This window comes from Mus pahari, chromosome 8, assembly GCF_900095145.1.
Source record: "Mus pahari chromosome 8, PAHARI_EIJ_v1.1, whole genome shotgun sequence".
NCBI lineage: Eukaryota > Metazoa > Chordata > Mammalia > Rodentia > Muridae > Mus > Mus pahari.
In genome coordinates, this window is record NC_034597.1 from 90113257 (window position 1) to 90125995 (window position 12739).

The 12739-nt window shown below is 42.4% G+C and overlaps 1 protein-coding gene across 2 annotated transcripts; it reads right to left on the minus strand.

Moving 5' to 3' along the window:
• Positions 1-1247: 1247 nt before the first annotated feature.
• Positions 1248-8580, minus strand: Commd6 (COMM domain containing 6). 2 transcript variants are annotated; one of them, XM_021203840.2, is made up of 4 exons: positions 8285-8580; positions 8184-8195; positions 4588-4740; positions 1248-1871 (listed from the first exon to the last, which is right to left on the minus strand). In XM_021203840.2, exons 1-4 carry the CDS (start codon positions 8330-8332, stop codon positions 1821-1823), a joined length of 264 nt encoding a protein of 87 aa, XP_021059499.1. In that variant the 5' UTR covers positions 8333-8580; the 3' UTR covers positions 1248-1820. The 2 variants fall into 2 exon arrangements, with proteins under 2 accessions (XP_021059499.1, XP_029397510.1); XM_029541650.1 differs by lacking the exons at positions 8184-8195; positions 8285-8580 and adding an exon at positions 8021-8174.
• Positions 8581-12739: the final 4159 nt, after the last annotated feature.

Below are 12739 nucleotides of genomic sequence, written 5' to 3' on the forward strand. Positions count from 1 at the left end.
TCATCACCAAGATTAAGGTGAATAAGAGAAACCTCACTATTAAATTATTTAAACTGTTTATATGTCTCTAACTTATGTGTATGGGTGTTTTGTCTACATGTGTGCCTGTGTACTATGAGTGTGCTAGTACTCTCAAAGGTCAGAAGAGCTTCTCGGATCCTCTGCTCTAATAGAAACAATGTATGAGGTAACTTTTTCTCTTATTTCTAAGGGCATATAACTGGATGAAATTTGTTTCATATGAGCTTTAACTGTTCTGCAAATGAGGTATCAAAGGGCCGGATCGATGGCTCATCAGTTAAGAGTACTCGCTGCTTTTGCAGGGGATCCAGGCTGGATCCACATCTAAACATCCATTCCTATCTCCTCTTCTGGATCAGATGGGTCTGGCTGACCTCCCACCAATGTGAGATACGTATGGAGAATCAGAAAAATGAAGAAAGCAACCAACTGTTAGCTCACCACTGCAGTGGTAAGTGCCTTAGTTGCTGTTCTATTGCTTTGAAGAGTCACCATGAGCGAGGCAACTCTTACAAAAGAAAGCATTTAATAGAGGACTTACAAGCTGGGCAATGGTGGCACATGCCTATGTCCTAGTCCTTGAGAAGGAGAGGCAGGTGGATCAATGAGTTCAAAGGCAGCCTGGTCTACAGAGTGAGATCTAGGTCAGCCATAGCTACACAGAGAAACCCTGTCTCAAAGAAAAAAAAAAGTAAAAAGAAGGCTTGCTTAGTTTCAGACGGTAAGTCATCGTTATCATGGCAAAAAAATACCGCAGGAAGCAGGCAGCAGGCAGGCATGAGGTAGAGAACTTATACTGTGATCTGGAGTAATGCAGGTAGAGACACTGGACCTGGTACGGGTGTTTGAAACCTCACAGCCCTTCAGGAACACACCTCCTCCAATAAGCCCATACATTGTGTTTCTTCCCAAACAGTTCCACTAACTGGAGGTGGAGCCTCTGGGGACCAATCTCACTCAGAACAGCACAGTACGGCACAAATGGAGAACAGCAAAAAATACAGTGCAGATGCTACTGGGGGACGCTCTGGATTGTGCTGCTCTCAGCACATTCCTGCTGACGACCTTCCTACCAACAGCAGCAGCAGAGCAGCCAAATGCACAGCTAATGTAAGGAGGGCTGGTTTAGTTAGCCTGATTACAAGTGTCTGAGGGAAGAAGCCTCATTCTTCTCACCAATTCTTCCAAGAATTCCTCTACTTAGTTCACAAGGCAGGTCATAAAACTGAATTGGTGAAGCAGTTTTAATCAATCATTACTTTCATATAAATCCAGACAAGATTTTATTTATTAAGTTAGATCTGTTATCAGTAAGATTTGAAAATTTTCTAATACACAAAACTGTACTGCATTTAATAGCATCGCTACTCATCTATTTATGAAGATATAATTACTCATAATCTATACACATTAGTGGTCAACACAGTCACTTTTAGCTCACTGACTAGGCTAAGTATTGGTCACCACTAAAATAAATGTTTATCTGCTTTTTTAAAACATTGTTTTTAAAAATTAAAAGTGAAATTCTTTTTTAATTAATTATTTTTATTCTATAGGCATTGATGTTTTGCCTGCCTGTGTGTCGTGTTCCCTAGAACTGGAGTTATAGAAAGTTGTAAGCTTCCATGTGGTTCTGGGAATTGAACCTGGGTCCTCTGGAAGAACAGCCAGTGCTCTTAACCTCTGAGCCATCTCTCCAGCCCCAGAAGCACAGCTTTCACTGTATAAATATCCTGTGATCCATACGCAGTTCTCTTTTGGAAGGAAGAGTCCATTACTGTAGAATCACGAACCAGTTTTCACACAGTCTCAATTACAGCAGCAATTTCCTTGAACTGTTTGTAGAAATTCTGGAGAGAAAAGAGAAAATATTAATTTTTTTAAAGGATATTGATGAAGTTCCTTTAATTATATCTATACAGATATACACTGCCCGTATTTTAATGCTACAGTCTTGGTAAAGATCATTGAAAAACAAACACTCCTAGGCAAGAGGGGTCAGAATTTGAGACAAACTCCAGATGACCATGTCTAAAACACAAGCAGGAAGAACTGTCTCCTGAAGAACACATTACACATGTCCATGCTCCTGCAGGCGTTTCAGTGTTCATGGGGCACTGGCTCAGAAGTAAGACCATGAATAGCAAAATCTACAAATGTTCAGATCCCTTACATGTAACACGGTAGTCACATGTAACATCCACATGTATGTGCTACCTGCCACATTGGAGGCACGGGCATATACACACAATGGCATCTCTCAGCTATGAAAGAGGAAACCCTGCCATTTCCAACCCAGGTGAACCCAGAGCACGCTATGCTGAAGACCAACCAGACACAGCAAGACAGACACGACATGATCTCAGTTATATTAAGGACACTGAATTCACAGATACAGAAAACTGCAGGTGGTTGTTGGGTACTAGGGGTGTGGCAAGAGTGACTTAGCTGCAGAAGTCCTGAGGATCTAACTTAGACAATGCCAAGTATGATCAGTAATAACATACTGTTGTGAGAGATTGGGAGCGTAGATTTTTTTTAGAAGAATTTATTTAACTTAATTTTATGTGCATTGGTGGAAGCATGTCAGATCCCCTGGAACTAGAGTTACAGACAGTTGTAAGCTACTATGCAGGATCGAACCCAAGTCCTCTGAAAGAGCAGCCAGTGCCCTTAACCACCGAGCATGTCACCAGGCCCCAGGAACGTAGATTTTTTTTTTTTTTTTTTTAAATGTTTTATTTATTTATTTATTATATGTAAGTACACTGTAGCTGTGTTCAGATGCTCCAGAAGAGGGCATCAGATCTTGTTACAGATGGTTGTGAGCCACCATGTGGTTGCTGGGATTTGAACTCAGGACCTTCAGAAGAGCAGTCGGGTGCTCTTACCCACTGAGCCATCTCACCAGCCCAGGAACGTAGATTTTAAATGTTCTCAGTGCCCACGCATTCACACACACTATGGCTGGGAATGCATGTGATAATTACCTTCATGGACACAGCCACTGCACAACACCTATTTTTACCAAATCACATTGTATACAGTAAAAACATAAAACTTGTCTTTGTCAGTTATACAACAACGCTTTAGGGGGAAGGGGATCTGTTTGCTTTTTACTCCTGAAGAGAAAAACCTGTTGGGGCAGAGAAATGAGGGAGAAGGGCGGGCATGCACACGTGGATGGCTGAGATGCTGAGCCTGAGATGCTCTTTCAGTCAGTCAATGACTACATGATACACTTCCTCTGCCCACGGCCCATTCCTTTTGTCTATCAAGATCCTCTTAAAATACAGTTTATAGAAGAGGAACTCAAAAGTCCTTCAGTGATATGGGAAAGACTTTTCCAGAGCCCATGATGGGGAGGGAAAGTCTTGGCTTAGCAGCAGAGCACTTACCTAGCATGAGCAAGGCTCTAGGTGTGACCCCCACATCATACACAAATACAAAAGAAAGCTCAGAGCTGGAGATGGCTCTGCAGTTATGAACCCACTCTACCAGAGAACCTGGGTTTGATTTCCAGGGGCACTGACACAGCAGCCCATTACAACTTCCTGAAACTCCAGTCCCATGGGATCTGATGCCCTCTTCTGGTCACTGAGCACTGCATGTGTATAGTGCAGACATACTATAGCAGACCAAACACCCATATACCCAAAATAAAACAAATAACAATAAAGGACTTCCATGACCAATGCATTTTTATTCTCTTACAAAAAAAAAATAACCTTTAATTTCCATTTCATTTACTATGGTTGCTTTTCTAGAGTGTTAAGCTGTCCTTTGAGAGCTGAGTTAGCTACTGAAGGGCTTACAGCAAACCAAACCAAAATTTCACACACCAGTTAAACTGGCTAACAATGCACATCTCTCAGCATATACATCCAAGAGGAAATTAGACTTAGTGTTCAGTCCCATTTCCTGCCTGGGGAAAAAGGTAAGGAAAACGATAGCATGAATAGTCTAAGTTTAAAAATAAACTACTGCCGAGCAGTGGTGGCGCATGCCTTTAATCCCAGCACTCGGGAGGCAGAGGCAGGCAGATTTCTGAGTTCGAGGCCAGCCTGGTCTACAGAGTGAGTTCCAGGACAGCCAGAGCTACACAGAGAAACCCTGTCTTGAAACAAAACAAAACAAACAAACAAACAAAAAGAATAAACTATTGAGTTACTTAAAACTCTAGCTAATAAGACTGGTCAATAAATACTTGATCTGAACTGTGTTTTAAAAACATCAATGTCAATTACTCACATGTTTAGTTTTACTTAAAATCATTATTAAGCCTAAAGAAAACTAATAAAAAGTTAATTATAAAGTGGATATCCTGTAGAGAAGATGTAATATTCCTAAATATAACCATCGAAAACTGTTAATTAAATGGTACCATACACAAACTGGCATGTCTTATTGAAAAACAAAAGCCTAAGCTCCCAGAGAAAATAACTTTAGAAATGACTACATGTAAAGTACATCTACTTTCAAGTAAATAGAATTTCTCTTAAGAGGGGAGAGTGTATATAGCTTTACAACCAGCAATGAAACTTAAATTCAGTGAGTTGAACACACCTGAAATTGTGGAATTGTCATCTCGATGGACTTGCTGTTTACTTGGCCGGAATGATCTGCCACCTTCAGCATCACTGCCACGTAAGGATACTTGAGAGATCTGCAGCTGTCAGAGCTCACAGCCATGCCCAGTTTCCACTGAAAGTCTATAAGCTTCAACACAACAGTACAAATATCACGTGAGAAATACCACTGCCTTGAACAAATACTTAGTTTCTCTGTTCTCAGTCTTGTATTCGTTTCAATACTGGTCATAGTACAAGAAAATACCTTAATTTATGTTGGCAAGCAATGGTCAAATGGCAAAGAAAACACAGGGCGTGAGCAGAATCAGAAAACAAGTCAGGAAAAGCAGAAAGTCAAACAAAGAAACCCAAGTGTCTACCAGATGAGTAACAAGGAAAAGACGTACAAGGTGGCTGGCTCTTCCTAACAGCCTTAGCTCTGCTTCAGGGCTCTGGAGCATTTTTAACCTTTCTTCTGTCCCATACCCAAGTCCTAAAACAGAAGCTGGGAGACATGGTTCTCACCGCTGCCTGAGGCACACGTGGAAACTGGACCATTGCTGCCTCATTGCAGTACCCAGGTAAACCTACTATTACATTGAGTGGTATGAGTGGTGATGATGTGGCTTTAGATTTCATCAGTCCACATGACAGACACGTGCCAGGTGACGCACTATGCAGTGTACGTATGTGTCCTGTGCCTCACTGAACCACCGCAGTATTATAGGGTATTATTTCCATTTTGCAGATGACAGAACCCAGTTTCAGAGAGCTTAGGTGATGGGCTCAAGGTCACACATTCCAGGATCAGAACAGAGACCCCTGTCTGTTTGGCTCTGAAGACTGTAAGCTTAAGGACTACTTACTAATTTAATCTAGTTCCGGTTGCAGCTTCTGTGTTGCCACGGCATCAAACAGAACTGGATAAATGGAGCTCTTGATACAGACACTAAAACCTGAGTGGAAAGCTTTGTCTCACTCCAAAGACGAGATGGCGCCTGGCACTCAAACTACACTTGCTGACTGACTCTATCTTTTGCAATAAAACTAAGGTATGCCTTGTGACATCACTACTTTGACAAAAACAAGCAGTGCTGACTTTTTAGTTTCTAATTATTAGGACTAAGTAATAACTTCAGAGGTCCCTACACACCGAACTAGACATCAGAAGTTCATTGCTTTTCATAATTAAAAACATTTTTTTTTTTTCCTCCTGATTTCTTGGGCACATGGAAGCCAAAGGATGACTTGAATTAAGCTTGTTTTCTGCTTCACTGTGTGTTCCAGGGATTGAACTCAAGTCATTCAGCTTGGCTGTAGGCACCGTCACCCACTGAGTCAGCTCGCTGGCCCTACAATTTCCCTCATAACCCTGTGACACAGCTCATTACATGGTGGTTTTTTTCTTGGTTTTGGAGACAAGATTTTTCTATAAAGCCCAGACTGGCATCACAATTGTGGTGACTTCTGCTTCAGCCACCCAGGTGCTGGGATTACAGCCACATATACTTAGATAGGGAGATTAACTTGTAGCATACTATATAGTTTGTGTTTTGTTAAGTTGTGAAACTTGTTTAAAATTGTATTTTTCAGCTTTGTGTCTAAACTATGCAAAAAACAGAACAAAACAAAACAAAACAAAACAAAACCCTGAATCATTCTTTTTAAATTATTAATTCTGATAGTCTTGTAAATTATCGTGGCTTTTCTCCTGTATATAATCATATGACCAGACACTGGTGAATGACTGTATGGAAGGGATTACAGCACCCTCGCCACTCAGATATGTCCGTGTCCAAATCAGAGACTTTCTCCTTGTGAGAAAGCAGACATTAAAGAGTTAACAGAATTAAGATGGTGGGCTGCATTTTCCTGGGTGTGATCCCAGTGTAATAATAGTTTTTCTAGAAAGAAGGAAAGAGGGTTGGAGTCAGAAGAGAAGCAAGGGTTGGAACCAAGCTGAGGCCACAAACAAGAGAGGAGGCAGGCTCTAAGAGCAGGAAAAGACAAACAAGAGACCCTCTCCTGCAGCCAGACCACAACCTTCCTCCACCTTGGCCCTGTAAAACTGGTTTTATACTTCTGACTTCCAGAACTGTAACTGATAGATTCATATTGCTTTAGGGTGGAAAAGTTTCCCAAAGTACATACATATATACATGCATATACACATTCATTCATACATACATACATACATACATAGATACGTATAGCCCAGTACAGTTCAGTTTCAAAGCATCTTTAATGGAACATATAAAATGAGAGGATAAAAATAACTTGGGGTTGAATAGTAATAATAAACCAACTCAGGTAACTCTGACTGGAAAGATGGCTCAGTGGTTAAAAGCACTTGCTGCACTTCCAGAGGACCCAGGTTCAGTTCCCAGCACCTACATGGCAGCTTATTGCATCTATTACTGCAATTCCAGAGACTCTGAGGCCCCTCCTGGCCTCTAGGGACCCATGTATTATACAGACAAATTAAATCTTTTTTTTTTTGGTTTTTGGAGACAGGGTTTCTCTGTATAACCCTGGCTGTCCTGGAACTCACTTTGTAGACCAGGCTGGCCTTGAACTCAGAAATCCGCCTGCCTCTGTCTCCCGAGTGCTGGGATTAAAGGCGTGCACCACCACACCAGGCCACAGATTAAATCTTAAAACAAAAACAAAACAACAAAAAGCCACTAACTCATATACTGTTACACAAAATAGAGCAGGTTTATCCGTATCAGAGTCCCCTTGCAGGACTCTTCCAAACCAACAGCAAGAAAGGCTGGAGAGTTCTAAGCTCTAAGTCCAGCTACTTAGATGCTAAGGCCACATGATCACAAGTTCGAGGCCAGTGTGGGCTACAAGTTGAGTTTAAGGCCAACCTCAGAAGTTTAGTGAGAGCTTGCCTCCAAAAAAAAAATAAATAAATATATATATATATATATATATATATATATATAAAATTTGGAGACAAGTCGCAGTCAGTACGGTTTTCTCTCAGCCTCTGTAGTCTTACCATGTTTTATCATCATCATTTTTCTTATATTTAGGTGAACTTAGGTAACTCCCGACTAAAACTCCCAATTTTCTGTCTTGGAAAACTGTTAGTATTAATTTAGAAAATAAAAAATCCTATCTATTCCTAATGTAACATAAGAGAGGTTAGAAAAGTTAGAGTTCATCTTCAGAGTAACGTCTTTAAAGAAATGGTTGAACTTGATGGCGCCCACCTTCCATCCCAGAGCTTCAGAGGCAGGGGCCGGTGGATCTCAAGGCCGTCTGGTCTTCCTAGAAAAGTTCCCCTGCTAGCCAGGGCTACTCAGTGAGCCCCCGCCTCAAAACAATCAAACAGTTAAAAGAAAAAGGGAGGACGCTATTTTTACAAATATTAGCAATGTCTCTCGTAAGCCTCGTATTTGAAAACATCGTATTCCTACCTTGGAATAAAGGGTGCCTAAGAAAGGTGGATCAGCGCTCGGGCTGCACTCTAGGGGCAGTTTAAGTGACAGCCACAGCGGCCATCCCCTCGGGTGCAAGGGGGAAGCGCAGCCCAGGGAAGGATGCGCGAGCAGGGGATGGGACGGCGGGACGGCCACTCACCTGGCCCGTGACCTGGAACGGAAGCAGAGACACGAGTTAGAGAAACGCCGTCCGAGCGCCGGAGTCCGCCTCAGACCCCTCTCATTCCAGCCCGAACTTACCTCCGACTTGGCGTCCAGCACTGGCTCCCTGAACCCAGACTCCTCCATGGCCACAGTGGAACTCGCAGGCACCGGCCAGCACTTCCGCTTCCGGACTGAGGCTCCGCCCACTCATGCTAGGTTGCGGAGAATAGACTTCTGTGTAATTCGAGTTTTTGTCTCCATTAAACATCAGTTTTAGGAGATACTGGGAAAGGGAAAGTGCTGTGGAGGAGAAAGGCCAGAGACATGCCGGAAACTTGGTGGAGGACTCGTGACACCCAGGACTTCGGCTCCCCCATTGTAGGGCAAGAAGTGGGTTCCTCTCTGCGCAAGCGCAAAGTCACGGGTCCTGAAGTGGCACCAATCGGCTTGCGGCCACACCCCTAGTGTGGACTCAGGTGTGACCATAACTGCAGTTATCTAGCGAGATCTATTCCCTGGGACGGGCCTAGCCTGACTTGAGGAGGGTGGGGTCTTTTTAAAATCTCTGCTATTCAAATTCACTCAAGAGGAGTAGATCTTTGACAAGGGAGCTAAAACCATTCAGTGGAAAAAAGACAGCATTTTCAACAAATGGTGTTGGCACAACTGGCGGCTATCATGTAGAAGAATGAGAATTGACCCATCCTTCCCCCCTCCCCTTTGGTTTTTCGAGACAGGGTTTCTCTGTGTAGCCCCAGCTGTCCTGGAGCTCACTCTGTAGATCAGGCTGGCCTCGAACTCAGAAATCCGCCTGTCTCTGCCTCCCGAGTGCTGGGATTAAAGGCCTGCGCCACCACGCCCGGCTGAGAATTGACCCTTTTTTTTCTTTCTTTCTTTATTTATTATATGTAAGTACACTATAGCTATCTTCAGACACTCCAGAAGAGGGAGTCAGATCTTGTTAAGAATGGTTGTGAGCCACCATGTGGTTGCTGGGATTTGAACTCTGGACCTTCGGAAGAGCAGTCGGGTGCTCTTACCCACTGAGCCATCTCACCAGCCCCCTGAATTGACCCATTCTTATCTCCTTGTACAAAGCTCAAGTCTAAGTGGATCAAAGACCTACACACACACACACACACACACACACACACACACACACACAAAACAGAGACACTGGAATTGATAGAGGAAAAAGTGGAGAAAAGCCTCGAAGATATGGGCACAGGGAAAAAATTTCTTAACAGAACAGCAATGGCTTGTGGTGTAAAATGGGACCTCATAAAATTGCAAAGCTTCTGTAAGGCAAAAGACACTTCAACAAGACAAAAGGGCCACCAACTGATTGGGAAAGGATTTTTACCAATCCTAAATCTGATAGAGGACTAATATCCAATATATACAAAGAACTCAAGAAGCTGGACTCCAGAAATTCAAATAACCCCATTAAAAATGGGGTGGCGCACGCCTTTAATCCCAGCACTTGGGAGGCAGAGGCAGGCGGATTTCTGAGTTTTATGAAGAAAATATCTAATAAAATAATTAAAAGGAAAAAAATCTCTGCTATTACTCCAAATTTCAGCCCGATTTCAGCAATACCTTCTCATCCTGTCTTCTCTTCTGTTTTGCACCAGATGCATTCTGCGTAGAATATCCATGCTGATTTTTATTCCCCTGCCAATATTTTATTTAGGAAAATAAAAACTTTGAAAATATTTTCATACAAGTTGCAAATAATAACATGCCACCCACATTTACCAACAGTTATCGCTTCACTGTAAAATGTGCATACCGAGTATTTCTTAAATACATGAGAGCTTGTCTCCTAGGAACACTCTAACTGTAAGTCAGGAAACTCAACACCAATTCTCTTTGGTCCCTAAAGTTCCACAAGTAAGGCATGTAAGTAGCTGGTGCGCCCTCAAAGGCTTAGGACAGAATCTGCTTTTTTGTTTTGTTTTGGTTTGGTTTGGTTTGGTTTGGTTTTTGGTTTTTCGAGACAGGGTTTCTCTGTATAGCCCTGGCTATCCTGAAACTCACTTTGTATACCAGGCTGGCCTCAAACTCAGAAACCCTCGGGAGGCAGGCGCCTCTACCTCCTGAGGGCTGGGATTAAAGGCCTGTACCACCATGCCCCACCAGAATCTGCTTTTCAATTCATTCAAGTTGTTGTTAGGACTTAATTTCATGCAGTTTCTTATTTTGCTAGTTTTTAAGCATTCTCGGGTTTTAGAGATTATTCATACCCATTTCTTTGTGTCTTCACTGCCACTCCAAAGCCAAATAGTAAAACCCTTCTCCCATGTGTTTGCTAATCTAACTAGCCAATTTCTCCTCTGCTTTCTTTCACCTACATTCTCTGTTTTTAAGGCTTTGGATGGTTAAATAAAGCATGATCAAATGATTTAGAATAATTTCCATAGGCATTAGAGTATATGACTGAAATTACATTTTCTGAATAATACCTATATTTCAGTTTTGTTGAATAAAGATGATATCTTTGTAGACTTAACATCTTTAGAGGTCCACTTACTACAAAACAGCTCCCATCAGATTGTTGAACTGTACTAGTTAATGTACATACAACAAACACCAAGAACTGTGCCATGCATGCTGTAGTTGAAAGCTAAATCCAAAACCATCTCTAGCCAGTATTATCAGGCTTACTTTAATGTACTAGTCAGTTTAGGAAAAGAATCCCTGCATGAGAGAAGGCCTTCACCCACAGAAACAGGATGAAAAGATAGAACAGTATTATACATCCAGTTGATCAATATATTACTTCTAGTTATTGGGATATTTTCCTTTTTTAAAAAACACAGGATCTCACTATGTAACCCTGGCTGACCTGGGACTCACTATAAAGACAGAGCTGGTTTCTAACTTATCAGAGATTTACCTTCCTCTGCCTCTTGGGTGTTGGAATTAAAGATGTATACCACCACACCACAAACTGCCCCACCCCCCACCCCCCAGCTCCTGGCTGCTGGGAATGGAGAAGACACACACACATCTATAACCCTGAAAGGTCAAAGCTTTTAAATTCAGACTCCATTGACCTAAGTTTGAATTCAGACAAACTAACAGGCTGGTGGTACCTAGCATTAGTTTCCAAGTCAATCCCCAACAAAACCTGAGCCTAGCTCCAATCTCTAGGCTAACCCCCAACAAGACCCGCATCTCCAGGTATTACCCCAACTTATTTGCACCCCCAGGTTACAAGCCCACCCCCTGCCTAACAGCCACCAATGCAGAGAGAAGCAGCAATTAAGTTTATGATATGACTCCCAGCACCAGCCAATTATGTTAAAGGCCACGGTAGCTGTCCAATTAGATGCTTAAACACCCACCCTCCTGCTTGTAGCTTCCAATAAAGCCTTGCCCGGATAGATATTGGGCGCACCCCACTACCAAAACCATCCTGTGTGATAGCAGTGCCCTGAGGGTAGGTGTACCTGAGTTAGCTGGAATAAAAAGGCCCTACTGTGGTTGCATTGGATCAGCTCCTGTCTGCTTTGGGGCATTTCAACCTTTCTCTGACACTACATCCCCCACCTGATCTTTACAAAAATGTTCCCAAAGCGGAAAGGACAAATATGTTAAAGTTAACTTCTGTTAGTTTACTATATTTTATGTGGATTTTACTTTATCTTAATTTTTTGAGGCACCGTCTCACTTTGTAGCCCTTGCTATCCTCACTATTTACACCAGGCTGCCTCATACACCCTCGCACACGGCCTATGAATTTTTTGATGGTTATTATGCGATATGAACGCCCCTTTCTGAAAATGAAATTCTTGAAAAGAATCTGTGCCTGCAGAAACGGGTCGGCTGACAAGAATTTCAGTACTGTGGAGAGATTGGAGTGGTGCAGTCAAAAGGCTAACTTACCTTATCTTGGGCTAGTTCTAGCCCCTCAAAACAGCTGTTCTCCACCCACTTCTGTGTCAGAATGAACAACTAGTGACTGGATAAATGGAATCCTTTTAGAATCTATTAACTTAGCACGCTGCTAGCTTCCACCAATCCAAAAGCTAGGAGTGTCGTCAGACAGCATCTTGAGACTATAGAAACGCTTCTCCCTTCTTAATGTACCTGCCTCTCTGATGTGCCTGTCCATGTATTTTAAACGTGCCTCGGTTTAGGTCATTGTTCTTGTTGCTGCAGTTGTTGTTGTGTAACACTATAAAAACTTCATGAAACTTCTTTCACATTGGAACATAGAATTTGGGTTACTCAAAATGGCTACAGAGTAAAATATCTTTTATTTCCTTTAAGATCAGAGCTCTCTCTCTCTCTCTCTCTCTCTCTCTCTCTCTCTCTCTCTCTCTCTCTCAGAAATCAGGCCATGTTCCTACAGCCTCTCCTCTGGCACAGAGACCTGATTAAAAAAAATTATCCTATTTGACCTTGAAGCTCTCTTCCTCCCTGTGCAGCTGTGCGCAAGCGTGAGACAACCTTGAATTGCAAGTTTTCTTTATCTTCCTGCTTTGTGATTCCTGGTACAAAGGCCTTGTCACATGGTCTGCAGCTTATACTCCCTCTGAGCCC